The sequence below is a fragment of the Taudactylus pleione genome, unplaced genomic scaffold (assembly GCF_031769625.1).
Source record: "Taudactylus pleione unplaced genomic scaffold, aTauple2 ptg000644l, whole genome shotgun sequence".
Taxonomy (NCBI): Eukaryota; Metazoa; Chordata; class Amphibia; order Anura; family Myobatrachidae; genus Taudactylus; species Taudactylus pleione.
Genome location: NW_028285046.1, coordinates 2,567,909 through 2,587,736, shown reverse-complemented (window position 1 = coordinate 2,587,736; position 19,828 = coordinate 2,567,909). Strand labels below are relative to the sequence as shown.

Here is a 19,828-nt window from a genome sequence, read left to right as displayed (position 1 = left end):
AAGGACGGAGCATACTGTGGCAGCGGGACATTAGACAGCAATATTGTGACTAAAATCAAGATGGCCGCTGAGCAAACACAAGATGGCCGCTAGGACAAGACGGTCAGGGGAGACTAAAAGGGGCAGCGAGAGGCTATGAAAAGATCAGCGGTATACGGTGTGTGATAGAAACTCGATGCACAAATAAGTGTCTAACACAGCAAACATAGCAAAATGACGTGAACCATACATAGCAAGCTACTTACAGTAGCAGCGGGTTGATACTGTAGCAAACAGCTGTAGAAGCTCAGGGTACAGCAACAAAGGTGACTCGGAAGTCAGGCAGAGTTGAGTCAGTGAGTATGGATGACAGTCACATGACCGGATTGCAGGATCCACATACCAGTCTTGTAGCTGCCGGCAGCAGTCATGATGACGATGCAAGGCCGTCAACATCATGTATGAAGGCCGATGTACCAGGGCTTAAGTCAGGCCAAAGAGTCAGGCTAAAAAAATCTACTTTTACCCTGTTAAAGCAAAAATAATCTAAAGCTAAGTCAGCTTTAGAGAAACAAAAAAATGGCAATATGCCATTCACTGCACAAAGTGGCAAGGAAAGGATAAGGCCTTGGCCTTTATTATTTATGACTGGTGGTACTAGTGATGATTTTAGCCCCTCTGCTTGTAGGAGAGATACCAATAAAATTTAAATTGTTAAGACGAGTAAGACACCGGAACCAACTATGTGCTCCGAAAAATCAAATCCCCAAGGAGAGTCCAAGTGTGTCCTTGGTTGCCATGTGGGAGCCTGACCTTTTGGATCCTCCTTCCACCATATGTGTGCCCTCTGCAAAAGTGGGGATGAGCAGCACAAGTCCACATGCTGACGTAGAAATTGAGGATGCTTCTGTGGAATTGCACGAGGAGGATGAGGAGGATATTTCTGTAGTTGGCGATAACAACAAGGATGATGAGGATGTTGATGCCGAGGATGTTTGTGTAAAAACTGTAAATCAGGCAACAGTTGTTGCCCATAGTGGGAAAAATCCCATTGTTGCCATGCCTGGGCAAAGGACCAAACAATCCACTTCCATTGTGTGGATTATTTCCACCCAAATCCGGACAACCTTTGCCAAGCCATTTGTAACCATTACCAAGTAACAGTGAGTAGAGGTAAGGACCTTAACCATCTTGGAACCTCCTCCCTGTTACGTCACATGAAGCACATTCATCAAATTGGAAAGGGTATTTCAAATTCTAAAACTTGGGGGACAAAAAAATTAATCAGTCCAGTGTCACCTAACTGCTCCCTTCTATCTGATCCAAGCGCCTGCAATCTCCACCACCAACACCTGCATCATCATCAACATCCTCATTCATGATCAGGAATAGTCCTGCATCCAATTTCATACTGTATGCATGACTGACTTCTCTCCTATCTGTGATTCCTCAGAAGGATCATTGAGTGCTATGCCTGTTGCTGCTGCTGGGGGTGGATCTTCATCCCAGAAAGGGACCAAGAAGACTACTACTAGTAATAAAAAAAAAACAATTGACTATTAAACAGTCCTTTGATAGATAAGTAAGTATTACAGCTGTCACCCAGTTTCACAGCGGATCACTGACGCCATGACGGCTGTGCTACTGTAGTATTAGATGGGGAAATAATAAAAAATGAGGGTGATCGTGTGGAGGAAGAGCAAAGGGAGGATGAGGGGGAAAATTGTGTCCTATCTGACGCTAATGTGGATGTTGATGATGAGGATGTGGTTTGCGTAAACCAGCAACCAGTGGCAGCAGTTCTTGCTCATGATAAAAACAAAGCAACGTCTTGGTGTGGAGTTATTTCAATCTTAATTCTGACAACAGTTGTGAAGGCATCTGTTCCATTTGTAAAGCCAAAGTTAGCAGAGGAAAGGATATTAACGATTTAGGCAGCTCCTCCCTGTTACGTCATTTGCAGCAAGTTCATGCAATTTGTTTAACAAAGTTATAATAATTTGTAAATTAATAACAAACAGTCCAGTATCAGCTACTAGCAGATTGGACCAGCACATGCAATCTCCACCACTAATTGAAAGTAGTCCTTCCAAAAAATGTTTTGTGGGGGCCCAAACAAACCAAGGAGTTCAGCCATGAAAGTGTCAGTCCTAGTGGCTAAAGTGCTTGGTTTGTGAAAACTGTTCATGTCCTTTTTAATATCCCACATAAGAGTGGGTGGGAGGGACAATTACATCTTGCACCTGTTTCCTTTACATTTGGCACAATTTGGGGTATTGCCGACTGACATTATTATAGTTTATTAACTGCCATCCTGTCTGCCACTGCTGTGTGGCTATGTTTCATAGATGTCCTATATTTTTTTAAACTGCCGTGCGTTTGTGCCGCTGCTCTGTTGCTTACTTTAGCCAGCCAGCTCGCTGCAGCCTTTGGCCTACAGTATGTTAGTGAAATCAATATTGTGAGCTGTAAGATGGTTAAAAATGCATGGAAATGATTGTTATTAAGGTTAATAATATTGTAGAAACAAAAATATGGCCAAATGATGTGGTTTTAGCTGTTTATATCATTTTTTTAAAAAAATCAGAAGATGGCGTAAGCCGCTGTAGACTATGGCAACTTACCGCATAATCAGCCGGCAGAGGGATCTCCTGGAACCCTCCGCCGGCAATGAGAGATGCTCATGTGCAGTCCGCGGGACTGCGCATGTGCAGCAGCCCCTACTGCCCTCCGGAGACATTGCGGGGATGGGCTCCTTTCGGAGCCTGTCTTCCTGCATGTCCCGGATAATACATCCAGCAGATAAGATCGCATTTTGCAATGCGATCAGGGGTGTTGCTGGCATGCCCTTATTGCATTGCATAAGCGATCCTTGATAAATGGGGCTCATTTGCATGAGCTGCTTATAAAAGCAACAGGTCTAAGCCACGTTCATAATACTTTTTCTCCTTTATCCAATAAGGTCGTGTTTTGATAACGCCTGAACCAGCCAAGTCTGCTCCGGCGGCCAAGAAAGGCTCGAAGAAAGCGGTGACCAAAACCCAGCAGAAGGATGGGAAGAAGCGTAGGAAGAGCAGGAAGGAGAGTTACGCCATTTACGCGTACAAAGTGCTGAAGCAGGTGCACCCTGATACCGGCATCTCCTCCAAGGCTATGGGCATCATGAACTCCTTTGTGAATGATATCTTTGAGCGCATTGCAGGGGAAGCTTCCCGCCTGGCTCATTACAACAAGCGCTCCACCATCACCTCCCGGGAGATCCAGACCGCTGTACGACTGCTGCTGCCGGGTGAGCTGACCAAGCTAATCTACTCTTCTGTCCCACACGAACACAAAGGCTCTTCTAAGAGCCACCCACCTCCTCCCTAAACGGGCTGTACCGAGCATGGTTTGTGCTGTGTTCCTACTCACTATACCTGGCTGAGTCGCAGTGACCGAGGCTGTATAGTCTGATTCTCTTTTTATATAGTTTTCTGTGTCATAACTTTTTGCAACCAACTGAGAGTGCAGTTTCTTTCAGAGGAAACCATTTGTTTGTTTTTCTGGATACATTGTATATGTACAGAAAAACAATCTCTTAAGTATGCCCTGATCTACACTTTCCAAGATTGTTCAGGGAGTGCAGTAAGACAGTTGGGTACTAGAGCCCGCAGCAAATAGAATTGTTTACACAGATCCGGCGCTGGCAATAATATAAGGCGACACTAGGGCCCATTTATCAAAGTTAATTTGAGGTAAATTCCCCGAAAACACCTGTTTTGGGGGGTTTGCCTCAAATACTAAGTATCCCCCGGATGTATGAAGGAGGGACCGCAGCAGCTATCTCCGATACCTGCTGCGATCCTTCCATTGCCATTGGCAGCCGCCGCCCCCATAGGTTTCTATGGGGGAAGCGATGCTGCGAAATGTATCAATATCGGGAATGCGAAGCGGATTCCAATTGTCAAATTTGATGCCCTAGGTAATATAACCCTTGCACAACTACAGCTACTTATTAAAATATATAAATTAGTAATTGTGCCCACTTTACCACCCTATTTCATGCCCAAAACATTGTTTGGCAAGGATAATTGCATGAGGGTTATATGTACGTGACCTACCTCTGTGTATTCCAAGTGTCAAATTTGTTGCCCAACGCTATTTAACCCTCGTACAAATACATCTACTTATTCAAATATAGAAAATCTGGTCCCTGTGCCTACTTTACCACCCTATTTCATACCCAAAACCTTGTTGGGCAAGGCCAATTGCAAGTAGTTCATATGTAATTGACCCTCCTATGTGGATTGCAAGTGTCAAATTTGTTGCCTAAGGCTATTTACCCTTGTTCAACTACAGCTACTTATTTAAATATAGACAATCTGGTCACTCTGCCCACTTTACCACCCTATTTCATGCCCAAAACCCTGTTAAGCAAGGCCAATTGAAAATGGGTCATATGTAAGTTAACCCCCTCTGTGGATTCCAAGTGTTAATTTGTTGCTCAAGATTGTTTAACCCTTGCACAACTTCAGCTACTTATTCAAATATAGAAAATCTGGTCCATCTGCCCACTATTTCATACCCAAAACCTTTTTGGGAAAGGCCAACTGCATGTGGGTCATATGTAGATGACCCCACTGTGTGAGTTCCAAGTGTAAAATTCAGTGCCCAAGGCTACTTACCCTTGCACAATAACAGCTACTTATTCAAATGTAGTAATTGGTGCCTATGCCCATTTAATGCCCTATTTCTTGCCCAAAACTTTGTTGGGCAAGGCCAATTACCAATGGGTCATATGTAAGTTAACCACCTCTGTGGATTCCAAGTGTCAAATTTATTGCCCAAGACTATTTATCCCTCGCACAACTACAACTACTTATACAAATGTAAAAAATCTGGTGCCCATGCCCATTTTACCACCCTATTTTATGCCCAAAACCATTTTGGGAAAGGCCAATTGCAAGTGGGTCATATGTAAATGACTTCACTGTGTGAGTTCCAAGTGTCAAATGTGTTGCCCAAGGCTATTTAACCCTTGCCCAACTATAGTTACTTATTCAAATCTCGAAATTAGTAATTGTGCCCATTTTACCACCCTATTTCATGCCAAAAACCTTGTTGGGTAAGGCCAATTGCATGAGGGTTATATGCAAGTGACCTTCCCCTGTGGATTCCAAGTGTCAAATTTGTTGCCCAAGGCCACAACTACAGCTACTTATTCAAATGGCTCAAATCTGGTGTTTGTACCTACTTTACCTCCCTATTTCATGCCCAAAACCTTGTTGGGCAACAACAATTGCATGTGGGTTATATGTAGGATAATACCCACTGTGGATTCCAAGTTTAACATTTGTTGCTCAAGGCTATTTAACCCTTGCACAACTACAGCTACTTATTGAAATATAAAAAATGTGGTCCCTGTGCCCACTTTAATGCAATATTTCATGCCCAAAACCTTTTTGGGAAAGGCCAACTGCATGTGGGTCATATGTAGATGACCCCACTGTGTGAGTTCCAAGTGTAAAATTCAATGTCCAAGGCTACTTACCCTTGCACAATTACAGCTACTTATTCAAATGTATTAATTGGTGCCTATACCCACTTTAATGCCCTATTTTATGCCCAAAACTTTGTTGGGCAAGGCCAATTACAAATGGGTCATATGTAAGTTAACCCCCTCTGTGGATTCATATTTTGTTTATTCAATAAGCTTATTGATTCTATTTGATAAAAAAAATATTTTAATATAACATGTTCTGAATAAGAAGCAGGAAAGTGAAGAAGAAGCTGGAGCACGAAAAAGAAGCTAACTGCAGCCTCGTCCAGATAACGCTACAGTAAAAGCAAACAAAAATTAGCAGTGTTCTCAGCTCTCCTGGGAAGATATGGGTGGCTCTGAAAAGAGCCTTTGTGGTGATAACAAGGAGCGAGGCTACAACAGCTCTTCCATTACTTCTTTGCCGCAGCTTTCTTAGGCTTAGCTGCCTTCTTGGCCGGGCTTTTTGCGGCTTTGGGCTTCGCTGCTTTCTTGGCCGGACTCTTGGCAGCTTTAGGTTTTGCTGCCTTCTTGGCCGGACTCTTGGCCGCCTTCTTAGGCTTCACGGCTTTCGGCTTCTTTGGGCTTTTGGCAGCAGCCGCCTTTGATGGTTTCTTGACCTTCTTCGGGCTCTTGGCTGCACTTGGAGCTTTCTTGGGCTTCTTCGGGGATTTGGCCACTTTTTTTGCCGCAAGTTTCTTGGGCTTCAGAGACTTCTGAGCGGCTTTCGTGCTTTACAGCTGCTTCTTGTTGAGTTTGAAGGAGCCGGAAGCGCCGGTGCCTTTCACCTGGGTGAGGGTTCCTTTGGTCACCAGACTCTTCACACCCAGTTTGACGCGGCTGTTATTCTTCTCTACATCATAGCCTGCGGCAGCCAGAGCCTTCTTCAGGGCGGCAAGTGAAACACCACTGCGCTCTTTGGAGACGGCCACGGCTTTTACGATGAGCTCGGAGACGCTGGGACCAGAAGATTTGGGGCTTTTCTTGACACCTCCTGCAGCTTTCTTCGGCTGCCGCTTCTTTTTGGCTGCGCTCTCTGATGGCGGGACAGCGGCGGCGGCTGGTGCAATTTCTGCCATTGTAGACTACGACACAACGTAAGCAATATTAATACATTACCCACTGCTGCTGATGTCACTTATATGCACTGTCGGCTGTGCTGTGATTGGCTGCTGAGCGTTGCGTGTATTGTGCTCCCATTGGCTGAATAAACAGCTGTGTAAATCCTTCCCTGTCTGTGTGTATGGCACAATCTGCCCTCAGCTTGTGTTTCCCTAGCGCAGAAAAAGAGTATTTTATACGGAACGAGAAGAACATAGAGCTGGCTCTCTGACCCTCACTCGTACGCCAAGATCTTTCCTTACCCTTTATGGCCAATGATGGCTTAGGCGCTGCGAAGGAGGCCAGAAATAGTCATTGGCAGCTCACCCACACCAAGCTACATCTGCCCGGCATGTAACACATCTCTCTCTTTCGTGAGGCTAAAATGTCCCATCGTGGTTTTTTTTCTCTCCTCCTGACCCTGGAGATAATGAAGGTGCTCTGCGGCACAACCTGTGCAGAGCAGGCCACCCACTGAATCACATAAAGGTGATGTGTGGACTCTTGTACTCCCGGGGAGATAGCACAGACAGGCTGCCTCACAAGGTAATTGAAGTCTTGTCTAAGAACTGTAGTTATGTAAGTTACAGAGGTAAAGATACATAGCACAGTCAGTTAAAAGGTTAATCCTGCCTGGCATTCCCCTGGTTAGGAAGAATACTGGTGGCATTTCCCCAAAATGTTCTTATAGTGATCCATGTGGATGGTCATTTATGTGTATTTAATAAGACAGATGTGACTTTTAAAAGGATGATAGTGACATCATGGTCCCATTAATGTAAGATTTTAAAAGGAGTAAATGTGAGCAATAGGTAGAGGCATTGGAATATAGGGTAGACTAGGGAATGAAGGGAGATAGACTGAAGAATAGTGGAACCAGGGGAGTCAATGAGACAACACTATAAGGGGAGACAGTATGAATAGTGATAAAAAATAGAGAGAGACAGTAGTAATAAGGGGATAAATAGGATGACCGCTAGGATATGGTCTGGTCGGTAGTCAGAAGTGGGACAGGGAAAAATAAGGGAAGTATTGAGGTGATGGGGTAAAGGGCGTAACAGAGGAAAAATAAATGGAGATGGGAGGATCCTATGAAAAATAAAGGGAGACCTGATGGAACAGAGGGAAGAATAGAGAGCCAATCATGTGAGATTTTGAGTTATCATTAAGATGGTTCTAGCTCGACTTAGGTATAGGGCACCCAGCAGAGGCATTTGTGCACCTGATGGATGGAAGAGATGAGATCCTGGACTTTTGAGTCTTACTGGCTCATTCTCTGCTAAAACTGGCTCCAGAATTCAGAGAGTGGGTGGCCGGAAGCAAACCATCCTCCTAACTTACCCCTAGCAACTCCTGTGTAAGACAATCCACCTGTAATGTACCTTTGTGTCCATTCAATCAATTTTGTATTAGTAAAAAATAAATTAGGATTTGGGTACTTCGATTATTTTGGTTCAGTCTGACTTCATATTTTCAAATTGCCGCTGTCAGATTGCAAATGAGGAATATTCCCTCACGTGCATTACATGAATCTGTGGGTCACTGGGGTCATGCTTGGCAACTTTTCTGCCATTCATGCAGTGTGACCCTGATCCTTGCTGGGTTCTACAGACGCTGAACCTTTGAGCTAGCTCACTGGTTCGGCTTGTAACTGCAGAGTTTTGGACTTCAATTGATGATGGCACATCTCCGCCTGTGCAGAGGATCTGGGACAGAGGAGTCTGTCTGACCACAATGAGGCTGGGTAGGAGCATAGAAATGGAAGGGTGTGGGGGAGGAGGGGGGAGGTTGTAGAAAGGGCGGCTTTTCCTGTGACAGGGAGATCTGATCATTTCTTTTGATGTGAGAGGGCCGGGGTGATAATTATTAATGCTATGTATTGTTCTACTGAGTACTAACTGAATGGGTAGTAAAGTGAAAACATCATAAAGAGTTACATAAAGCATTGTATGTTCATTTGGTCGCATATTTATGTTATATGATCTGTTGAATAACCATTTATCTTGTTTCCATTTTTCTCATATCATATAAAATTGCATTTTCTATTACTGCTTATATCTCAGTAATTGCATGTTTAGGAGTAATGGACAGTAGAACAGGTCAACAAGAACAATTGAAATAAATATATATATATATATATATATATATATATATATATATATATATATAATAATTGAATGTGCAGAAATAAAAAAATCAGGGATTAAAATAGAAGAATAATAAGTAATTATCTGAATGTACTGAACCTTTAGTACTGTGTCTGAATTGTATTTCCATCGAGTACAGTATATTATGAGCCCCTACATGTAGTTTCTCAAATTTGTGAGGTTTAGCTTGTGGTCTAATTTGGCACAGATTGTATCTACTATTGTTTCATAGAATTGTAACAATAGTAACTGTTTCTCATTAGTATCATATTGTATCTACTGCATGCAGAAGTTCTGATCATACTCCATTGAAAGGAGCAGGATGTGACGCATTGGTGAACGCCTCCCTCACAGCCCAGAGGTTTCCTACTAGGTCCTCCCGCACTGTATAAGAGGAGGACTTCACAGTAGTGAGAGCATTAGAGGTATTTTTTTTTGTTGTTCTTCGTGAAAGCAGAAAGAAACATGTCTGGCAGAGGCAAAGGTGGAAAGGGGCTTGGTAAAGGAGGCGCCAAGCGGCACAGGAAGGTTCTTCGTGATAACATCCAGGGCATCACTAAGCCCGCCATCCGTCGCCTGGCCCGGAGAGGGGGTGTGAAGCGCATCTCAGGTCTCATCTACGAAGAGACTCGTGGCGTGCTAAAGGTTTTTCTGGAGAACGTTATCCGGGATGCCGTCACCTACACCGAGCACGCCAAGAGGAAAACGGTCACTGCAATGGATGTGGTGTACGCTCTGAAGCGCCAGGGCCGCACTCTCTATGGATTCGGAGGCTAAGCACCGATGCGCATCTAATTCCATTAAACCACACAAAGGTCCTTTTCAGGGCCGCCCATCTTTTCTATCAGAGAGCTGGAATAACGTTGCTGTATACACTCTGCATTATAGTCCTAGCAAGCTCGTCACAGTATGCACCGGCTCCGGACTCCTAATACTTCTCATGGTTGCACCTTCTATTTAGATCCGTGCAAGTAGGAAGTATCGAGTGCAAGGTCATAGTTGAAATCCGTGCCCACGCTGGCTGATGCCGTGTTACATAATACATATGATAAAGCTGCAGTTTAGGCTAGTGTCAGGGGAATTCGCCAAACACTGCGTAAAGGAATAATTCTATGGATAATGTGTGTTTTAAAATCTCACTTACCTTATAAATGCGTCAAAACTGCAATGAAATTGGCTGTGCAACCCACAATAAAACCTGGAAAAAAAACGTTTCATGTGTAGGGGTGATTTATATACTTTGTATTATTCTACTGGATAATAACTGTAATTGCATGTTCGGAAGCCAATCCGCCTGAGCTGTAACGCTGTGGTCATTTCCTTGGGGTGGGCAGATCCGTACCCATCAGTTGTTAGGAGGAACTTTAATATATCCCAGAAGAAATGAGAGCATCATTTATGCTGCTGAAGTTGTGATATGGAGGTGTCCCTTTTGTCTATTCAATCGAGTTGGACTTTAGAAAGAGGGATTTGGTTACTTCGATCATTTCGGCCTGACTTTTTCCCTAGGCGCTCAAGAATCACATGGCTCATATTGCCACTGTCAGAGTGCAAATGAGGAACAATCCCGTCATTGGTGCATGTATAGGAACTGCGGGTGACCACTACTCACTGGGGTCATGCTGGGCAAACTTTTTGTCACCACAGTAAGTCATGCAGTGGCCCTGATCCTTGCTAGGTTCTATAGACACTGAATCTTTGAGCTGGCTCTCGGGTGTTGCCAGTATATACAAATATAGGTCGATTGCACGTCAGTTGATGATGTCGCAAATTCGCTGGTGCCGAGGATCTAGAAAAGAGGAGCCTGTCTGACCACAATGGAGAATTGTACTTTCTTTTGGCCGCATGTTTCTATTGTATATGTTATGTAAATTATTATTGTTGCTTGTTTCATATTTCTCATATTATACAGTGCATTGCCTTTTACTCCATTTATTTTATAGCATTAAGGTACATGTGTGTGGGGAAATAGAGGAACGGGTCTGACAATATAGCCCATTACAATTTTATTGATGGGTATCATACATATAAAATATATTACACGCGGCCCTCGACAGTTTACTAAAGTGTGGTTACCCGACGGCCGCCACCCCCAGAAATGATTGTCCACCCATGCTCAATGCTCGCCAGTGATGGCAGCACATGCAAGGGGTCCTATTGGGAAGCCGGTGTCCCCTAAATATACCACCTATTCGTATTTAATTAGTAAGCACCAAATACCATATGCACCGGTATGGATTATTAATTTATTATATTATCCACCCTTATTACTAATTATATCTCACTAATAACTACGTAATTGCATGTTCAGGAGTCATGAGAGTGGAAAAGGAACAAGCAAAATATAAATAAGATGATTGAATGTGCAGAACGAAAATACAAATCTGGAATTAATCTAGAACAATAAAAGTGACTGTTTTATATACTGTGCCTTTAGTATAGATTCTGATTTTTATTTCAACTGAGTACAGTATATTGTGAGCCCCTTTGTACTACCCAGTGCCGTAACTAGGGTAGTGCGACTTGTGCCATGGCATAGAGTAGGGGGCGCTGTTTGGGCCTGTTCTACCACTTTATTATCATTCTTACTTGTAGCACAATGCTCTCTCTGGCACAGGGCACTGAAAAGTCTAGTTACGGCTCTGATACTACCCAAATGTAGCCCTGTATTTCTTCATGTAGTATCTCCGATTTCTGAGGTTTAAATTGTGGTCTAAGGCTCAAATTGAATCCACTAATGTTTCATAGAATGGAGACAATTGTAAAATAATATTTACTGTTTCCCATTAGTATCACATTGTGTCCAAAGCATGCTGACGTTCTGATTATACTCTGGTCTAATATTGCTCACAATAGGACTACTGATGCCTACCATATAAATGTATTCTTAATGCTTTAATAATAAAATGATTATCATGTTATTGTGAATGTTGCATCATTTGCTCATATATTGATCTATGCTGTTTATACCGCGATTATATTCTATGATCTCCCGGACAGTAGTGAGTGTAGCTTAAAGAAATCATCTTGTTTAAACACAAAACTTTCCCGTCCTTGGCAGCTATTCAGTACTGTACAGGATTTTATTACGTTATCTCTACACCCGACACTAGTCCTATATTGTAGTGATACAATATCACCATCCGTATGTAGGGAGCCACTCATTGTTTCTTCTCGCTGGAATACAAGAAAATAATTTCTGGTTAAATTACAACGACTGGAATTTGAATTACAAAAAAGAAAAAGCTATTTATTGTAACTCGTGTCATACCCGCGCTGGCCTGTTATATTATATACTTTACATAACTAATAACGGTGGAAACCAAAATTCTTGGCGGGCTATTTGAAAGTTTCAACGGCTTTGTGTCAGCCAATCAGGAAGATGGGCGCCTTTAATTCATCAAATCACAACGGAGCACTGCGCATAAATGGAGTTGTTGCCGGCTGTTCTTCACTCATTCCTTCTAATTGCCTACATAACTGCATTGTATAAAGCAGGATGGCCAGGACCAAGCAGACTGCCCGCAAATCTACTGGAGGGAAAGCACCCCGCAAGCAGCTGGCAACCAAAGCCGCCCGGAAGAGCGCCCCAGCTACCGGCGGCGTGAAGAAGCCTCACCGCTACCGACCCGGGACTGTTGCCCTCCGAGAGATCCGACGCTATCAGAAATCCACCGAGCTGCTGATCCGCAAGCTGCCCTTCCAGCGCCTGGTGAGGGAGATCGCCCAGGACTTTAAGACCGACCTGCGTTTCCAGAGCTCTGCCGTCATGGCCCTACAGGAGGCCAGCGAGGCTTATCTGGTCGGGCTTTTCGAGGACACCAATCTGTGCGCCATCCACGCCAAGAGGGTGACCATCATGCCCAAAGACATCCAGCTGGCCCGCAGGATCCGAGGGGAGAGGGCATAATGATACTCGGCACTCCTCTACACGCAACACAAAGGCTCTTTTCAGAGCCACCACATCTTTCTAAATGAGCTGAAGCATAAACATCTCAATTCAAGTGGAAGACCGTTGTTAAAATCTCAGCTCCGTTTCACCTCTAGGTGGGGTGGGGTCTACATGACCAGTCCCTTACTAAGTAGCCACACATCACACAGTGTTTACGCTATAGTCCCCCCGCATTTTCCTGTCGCTGCCTTCGACAACGGCAGAAGTCTCTCGTCTCACCAGCGTCAAGTTATGGCAAAGGGAACAACCAGACTAGAAGACACGAGTAGCCGTTTCAATGCAAGTTATATAGCCTTTAACGTATTGAATTAGAATGTTAGGCTTCCCTGTACAGTTCACGCGGAGCTGCATTCCTCTCCAGAACCATCCCCACGTTCTATACAGTCATAGCATTATATGGCTGCAGGTCTCTGCACTATTACAAGACGTACATAAGAGCGTATAATGGCTCTTCCACTAAATCGGCCTCGTTTACTAGCAGTGGTAAACCATGAATAAGCTCTTTAGGGACGTAGTGTGTGGCTCTGAAAAGAGCCTTTGTGTTGCGGGGACGAGTGTCTAGTAGTAAAATCACTTGCTCTTAGCGGCCTTGTGGCTCTCGGTCTTCTTGGGCAGCAGCACGGCCTGGATGTTGGGCAGGACGCCTCCTTGGGCGATGGTCACCCCACCGAGCAGCTTGTTTAGCTCTTCGTCGTTGCGCACAGCCAACTGTAAGTGGCGGGGGATGATGCGGGTCTTCTTGTTGTCGCGGGCGGCGTTTCCGGCAAGTTCCAGGATCTCAGCCGTCAGATACTCGAGCACTGCGGCCAGGTACACCGGGGCCCCGGCTCCTACACGCTCAGCATAGTTTCCCTTCCTCAGCAGACGGTGAACGCGACCAACTGGGAACTGGAGACCGGCCCGAGATGAGCGAGTCTTTGCCTTAGCCCGGGTCTTGCCGCCTTGTTTCCCTCTTCCAGACATGCTCGGCACACAGAAATTAAAATACACTCAACCTGGTTGAACTAGTAACGAAAATGAGCTTGCCCTCCTTGTTATATACACACTCAGACCGGATCCACTGCTTGCTCTGTGATTGGTCTGCTTAAACAGCAATTCATGTAGTACAAATTCATGGACTGACCAATCAGCAAATGACGGTTGGATGTTTGAGACCGCATTTACATCACGTGACACGTCTACCCAATAGTGCATCTAGCATGGGTAAAGCCTTATTTGCATGAGCTACTTATAAATGCAACAGGTCTTAGCCCCCTTAGCCAAGTCTGCTCCGGCGGCCAAGAAAGGCTCAAAGAAAGCGGTGACCAAAACCCAGAAGAAAGATGGGAAGAAGCGTAGGAAGACCAGAAAGGAAAGTTACGCCATTTACGTGTACAAGGTGCTGAAGCAGGTGCACCCTGATACCGGCATCTCCTCCAAGGCTATGGGCATCATGAACTCCTTTGTGAATGATATATTTGAGCGCATTGCTGGGGAAGCTTCCCGCCTGGCTCATTATAACAAGTGCTCCACCATCACCTCCCGGGAGATCCAGACCGCTGTACGACTGCTGCTGCCGGGTGAACTGGCCAAGCACGCCGTGTCCGAGGGCACCAAGGCCGTCACCAAGTACACCAGCGCCAAGTGATCTGCTTTCTTTCTCCTTCCCACATAAACACAAAGGCTCTTCTAAGAGCCACCCACCTCCTCTCTAATCGGGCTTTAACTATTGCTGTGATCCCTATTCTGGGCTGATAGTAACGTGCTCTTCCAGTCTTTTATACATTTATTTATTTTTTTATTTATCAAGTGTAAGCAAAAGTATTGCCAAGGCGATTCCACTAATGTACATTCTGTATCCTGTGTTGGCGCTCAGCTAGAACAGCTTTGGAATTTTTGCTCTTTAATAATATGTCGGATATTGAACGTTGGTAGCTGCACTAATCTGTGCAGCAGCAGCGACCTCATGTGGTCACTGGTGGAATAGCATTTATGTATAAAATTCGTTTGTCTCATCTGCAATATCTGTCCGCAGTATTATACTTGTACAGTTTTAAATGTCAGTTAAGCTCAATAAACAATTAGATTATTCCCTTCATTTGCATTAATAAAAGCCACAAACTATTGTGTTCATTTTATTAAAATACATATAAAAATGTATACAATCTGCCTTTAATGTCTTTACAATTTTATATACATCTCACACACTGCGAGATGAAGTGCAGGGCACAATGGGCCTGATTTAGAGATGGACGCTAATGCAATGGAATCTGATTTTGCACGGAATGCAGCTGCTATAGTATCCTGTTTCCAAAGCTTACCTGAGCATAGGGATGCCCACTTCTGCCCTCTCATATCCGTCAGACTTCACGCACCAGCGTAAACATCAGTAATATTAGTGCAGATCGGGCAGCCATGCATCATATTCGGCAAGTCTGACCAGCCGCAAACACTGCAGCTATCCTGACACGCACAGAGCTCTTATGTTGCATAGGAGATCACACTGGCTCATTTATGCATGCCCCTAAAACAGCGTTTAAATGGTTAGACACGCCAGCGTTTGCCTACCCACCCCTGCTTACCTCCCCCAAATGCTAACTACCTGGCACTCACTTTGCAGATGAAAATATTGCGTAACAATTGCTGCGCGTGCATCTTGCACACATGCACAACGGCAAAAAATCGCTCAATCTACGTAAATATTGGCATTGCGTACATTTCTGAATCAGGCCCACTGTGCCAAGGTAAAGTGGATTTAAGCAAGTTCACCTGAGCTGTCTCCGTTGTCTAAAGAAGCTTCCATGTTATACCTTCCGGAGTTAAAGCACTGAAGCATATTTTAGAACTTGGTTTAAAACCCTGACAGCAAATCCCCAAGCATTATAACCCTTACCTGACATAAAGAATACCACATACAGGACCTGATTCAGAGCCGGTCGCTAAGGCACGATTGCTCGCAGCTGCTACGAGTGACGAAATGCAACACAAGCAATTGCTCGCAATGCACAGCACAAGCGGGTAAACACCCATCCCAAGTAAGACCACTGAGTGCCGCTTATTGGAATGTATATGGATGCTAAACAAGCAGGCACCGCGGCTGATGATTACACGGAAGGAGAGTGCTGTGCCATTGGATCTGATATATACAGTCAGTTCCATAAATATTGGGACATTGACAGAATTTTCAGATTTTGGCCTCTATTCACCACCACAATGGTTTTGAAATGAAACAAACAAGATGTGCTTTCAGATTTAATTTGAGGGTCATTACATCCAAATCGGGTGAACGGTGTAGGAATTACAACAGTTTCAATATGTGCCTCCCACTTTTTAAGGGGCCAAAAGTAATGGGACTATCAACTCAAAAGCTATTTCATGGACAGATGTGGGCTATTCCCTCATTATTTCATTATCAATTAAGCAGGTAAAAGGTCTGGAGTTGATTCTAGGTGTGACATTTGCATTTGGAATCAGTTGCTGTCAACTCTCAATATGAGATCCAAAGAGCTGTCACTATCAATGAAGCAAGTCATCATTAGGCTGAAAAATCAAAACAAACCCATCAGAGAGATAGAAAAAACATTAGGTGTGGCCGAATCAACTGTTTAGAACATTCTTAAAAAGAAAGAACGCACTGGAGAGCTCAGCAACACCAAAAGACCCGGAAGACTACGGAAAATAACTGTGGTGGATGACAGAAGAATTATTTCCCTGGTGAAGAAAAACCTCTTCACAACAGTTGGCCAAATCAAGAACACTCTTCAGGAGGTAGATGTATATGTGTCAAAGTCAACAATCAAGAGAAGACTTCACAAGAGTGAATATAGAGGGTTCACCACAAGATGCAAACCATTGGTGAGCCACAAAAACAGGAAGACCAGATTAGAGTTTGCCAAACAACATCTAAAAAAGCCATTACAGTTCTGGAACAACATCCTATGGACAGATGAGACAAAGATCAACTTGTACCAGAGTGATGGGAAGAGAAGAGAAGGAAAGTAACTGCTGATGATCCAAAACATACCACCTCATCAGTGAAGCATGGTGGTGGTAGTGTCGTGGCGTGTGCATGTATGGCTGCCAATGGAACTGGTTCCCTTGTATTTATTGATGATGTGACTGCTGACAAAAGCAGCAGAATGAATTCTGAAGTGTTTCGGGCAATATTATATGCTCATATTCAGTCAAATGCTTCAGAACTCATTGGACGGCGCTTCACAGTGCAGATGGACAATGACCCGAAGCATACTGCAAAAGCAACCAAAGAGTTTTTTAAGGCTAAAAAGTGGAATGTTATGCAATGGCCAAGTCAATCCCCTGACCTGAATCCGATTGAGCATGCATTTCACCTGATGAAGACAAAACTGGAGGGAAAATGCCCCAAGAACAAGCAGGATCTGAAGACATTTGCAGTAGAGGCCTGGCAGAGCATCACCAGGGATGAAACCCAGCGTCTGGTGATGTCTATGCATTCCAGACTTCAGACTGTAATTGCCTGCAAAGGATTTGCAACAAAGTATTAAAAAGTGAAAATTAGATTTAGGATTGTTTAGTTTGTCCCATTACTTTTGGCCCCTTAAAAAGTGGGAGGCACATATAGAAACCGTTGTAATTCCTACACCGTTCACCTGATTTGGATGTAATTACCCTCAAATTAAATCTGAAAGTCTGCAGTTAAATCACATCTTGTTTGTTTCATTTCAAAGCCATTGTGGTGGTGAATAGAGGCCAAAATATGAAAATTCTGTCAATGTCTCAATATTTATGGACCTGACTGTATGTATATATATATATATATATATATATATATATATATATATATATGTTAAATTAAAATGAACATATAGACAGATGGAGAGGGTTTTTTTTTTTTTTTTTTTTTTTTAAATACCTAATGGATTATCTTAAACAAAAAACATGTGTTCTGTTTTTATTATATTTTTTTTCAAAATGTAAATTTTTTTAAAGCTCCCTTTGGATAGCAATGGCTGGATACAATGTCAAGTTATTCCTTGTAGGGTTACGGATACCCTCATCCAGGAGGCACTAGCCAGATTCTCTTTTGGACATAACATTCCAGTACAAGCTCGCAAGAGAATCTGTGTGGAAATAATCAAGATCATCATGTTGATGTTTATTTTGTCAGAAAAAAGTAGGTATTTTATTTATTTTACAAACAAAGGAAAAATGGCTTGAGAATGTTGTTGTTTTTTCATGATTAACAAACACAACGAAGTCTCTTTTGTTGTCCCAATGCTTTAAGCCCAATGGTCAATATATAATTTGTAACATAGCAAGGTGTTTTTTTCCCAAATTAATTGAAGCTGTAAATCTTATTAGGTGGGATGACCACTGAGAGTGCTTCGGTCAAATAAATGCGAGGTGACGTGTACAATGACGTTGTCCTTTAATTATGGACGCCCATGAAATAGGGTGGTAAAGTGGGCACAGGCACCAATTTATGCATTTCAATACGTAGCTATAGTTGAGCAAAGGTTAAATAGCCTTGGGAAACAAAGTTGACACTTGGAATCCGAATCCACAGAGGGGGGTCACTTACATGTGACCCACTTGCAATTGGCATTGCCCAACAAGGTTTTGGGCAAAAAATAGGGTGGTTAAGAGGGCACAGGCACCAATTTATTCATTTTAATACGTAGTTGTATTTGTGTAAAGGTTAAATAGCCTTGGGAAACAAATTTGACACTGTGAACCTATTCAGGAGGGTCACTTACAAAATGCTCTCTTGCAATTGACCTTGCCCAACAAGATTTTGGGCAGGAAATCTGATGGCAAAGTGGGCACAGGGACCATTTTATAAATTAGACTGATCTGCCATCCGAGAAACCGATTTGTAAGCTATACCCACATCAGGCATATAGTGTTACCCACAGCAACCAAGCCCCGGAGTGCATCACTTTCCAGGGCTTCATGCATATGTGAAATGTGGCCAAACCCAGTGGCGGAACTCCTGGAGACAATGGAGTCATTTGCCGCCGGGCTCCAGCCCTTAAGGGGGCACCTGGCTCTATTGTCCCCCAGGCCGTTCCGGGCACTGCTATGGAGATGGAGCGCCGCTGATCGGCGCTCCACCTCCAGCGGCGTCAATACGGGGGGGTACTGTTGCACCCCCTATTTGCCGGGCACATGCTGAGTGTGTTAAGAGCAGGCGCCCGGCTCATTTTTTCCCACCGGCGGTAGCCGGAGGAACGGAGCTCACTCCTGAGCTCCGCTTCCAGTTCCGCAATGCACTATGGGAGTGATGTCATGACATCACTCCCATAATTCCGAGGAGCAGGCGCTGGGGATGGAAGGTAGCAGCACTGGAGCTGGGCTTCAGGTAAGTATTGTTTTTTGGTGTTTTTTTTTTTTTTTGTATGTGCGCTCGCGGGGGGGCTCACTACAGGGGGCATTATTGGTGGCACACTACAGGAGGTATTACTGGGGGCTCACTACAGGGGGCATTATTGGTGGCTCACTACAGGGGGCTTTACTGGGGGCTAACTACAGGGGGCATTACAGGGGGCATTACAGGGGCTTACTACAGGGGGAATACTACAGGGGTTTATTACTGGAGGCTTCCTACAGGGGGCATTACTGGGGGCTTACTACAGGGGGCTTTCTACAGGGTGCTTTCTACAGTGCATTACTGGGGGCTTTCTACAGGGGGCTTACTACAGGAGGCATTACTGGGGGCTTACTACAGGGGGCATTACGGGGGGATTACTACTGGAGGCACTACAGGGATTTTACTACTGGGGGCTTACTACTGGGAGCACTACAGGGGGCTTACTACTGGGGGCACTACAGGTGCCCTTACTACTGGGAGCACTACAGGGGGCTTTCTACAGGGGGTATTACTGGGGGCTTACTACTGGGGGCACTACAGGGAGTTTACTACTGGGGGCTTACTACTGGGGGCACTACAGGGGCCCTTTCTACTGGGGCACTGCAAAGGAGGATGTTACGGGGGGGGCACTACATAGGTGGCACAGCATAGGGGGACTTCTACAGAGGGCACTGCACAGGGGGACCACTACTGGGGAACTGCATAGGGGGGCGGCAGCTGGGGCTGGCATAGGTGCTGGGGGGGTGGTACATTTTAATTTGGGGGGGGGGCACCAACATTTATCTTGCCTCCGGGCACCTGGG

At 44.4% G+C, this 19,828-nt stretch overlaps 5 protein-coding genes across 5 annotated transcripts; 3 read left to right on the top strand and 2 right to left on the bottom strand.

The window, feature by feature from the left end:
- Nucleotides 1-5,787: 5,787 nt before the first annotated feature.
- Nucleotides 5,788-6,580, bottom strand: LOC148478982 (histone H1.4-like). The gene has a single exon (XM_088455174.1). It carries the CDS (start codon nt 6,574-6,576, stop codon nt 6,232-6,234), a length of 345 nt encoding a protein of 114 aa, XP_088311300.1. The 5' UTR covers nt 6,577-6,580; the 3' UTR covers nt 5,788-6,231.
- Nucleotides 6,581-9,210: 2,630 nt separating this feature from the next.
- LOC148478981 (histone H4) lies at nt 9,211-9,522 on the top strand. The gene has a single exon (XM_088455216.1). It carries the CDS (start codon nt 9,211-9,213, stop codon nt 9,520-9,522), a length of 312 nt encoding a protein of 103 aa, XP_088311342.1.
- A 2,696-nt stretch (nt 9,523-12,218) lies between these two features.
- On the top strand, nt 12,219-12,694 carry LOC148478980 (histone H3). Its single transcript, XM_088455183.1, has one exon. The coding sequence runs from the start codon at nt 12,245-12,247 to the stop codon at nt 12,653-12,655; it is 411 nt and encodes a 136-aa protein (XP_088311309.1). The 5' UTR covers nt 12,219-12,244; the 3' UTR covers nt 12,656-12,694.
- A 544-nt stretch (nt 12,695-13,238) lies between these two features.
- LOC148478979 (histone H2A type 1-like) lies at nt 13,239-13,757 on the bottom strand. Its single transcript, XM_088455155.1, has one exon. The coding sequence runs from the start codon at nt 13,658-13,660 to the stop codon at nt 13,268-13,270; it is 393 nt and encodes a 130-aa protein (XP_088311281.1). The 5' UTR covers nt 13,661-13,757; the 3' UTR covers nt 13,239-13,267.
- Nucleotides 13,758-13,907: 150 nt separating this feature from the next.
- Nucleotides 13,908-14,445, top strand: LOC148478978 (histone H2B 1.1-like). Its single transcript, XM_088455175.1, has one exon. The coding sequence runs from the start codon at nt 13,932-13,934 to the stop codon at nt 14,322-14,324; it is 393 nt and encodes a 130-aa protein (XP_088311301.1). The 5' UTR covers nt 13,908-13,931; the 3' UTR covers nt 14,325-14,445.
- The last annotated feature ends 5,383 nt before the right edge of the window (nt 14,446-19,828 follow it).

Bases quoted from the DNA above. Each gene is read 5' to 3' on its own strand.
- LOC148478982 (XM_088455174.1), bottom strand. From the start codon at position 6,576: ATGGCAGAAATTGCACCAGCCGCCGCCGCTGTCCCGCCATCAGAGAGC.
- LOC148478981 (XM_088455216.1), top strand. From the start codon at position 9,211: ATGTCTGGCAGAGGCAAAGGTGGAAAGGGGCTTGGTAAAGGAGGCGCC.
- LOC148478980 (XM_088455183.1), top strand. From the start codon at position 12,245: ATGGCCAGGACCAAGCAGACTGCCCGCAAATCTACTGGAGGGAAAGCA.
- LOC148478979 (XM_088455155.1), bottom strand. From the start codon at position 13,660: ATGTCTGGAAGAGGGAAACAAGGCGGCAAGACCCGGGCTAAGGCAAAG.
- LOC148478978 (XM_088455175.1), top strand. From the start codon at position 13,932: ATGCAACAGGTCTTAGCCCCCTTAGCCAAGTCTGCTCCGGCGGCCAAG.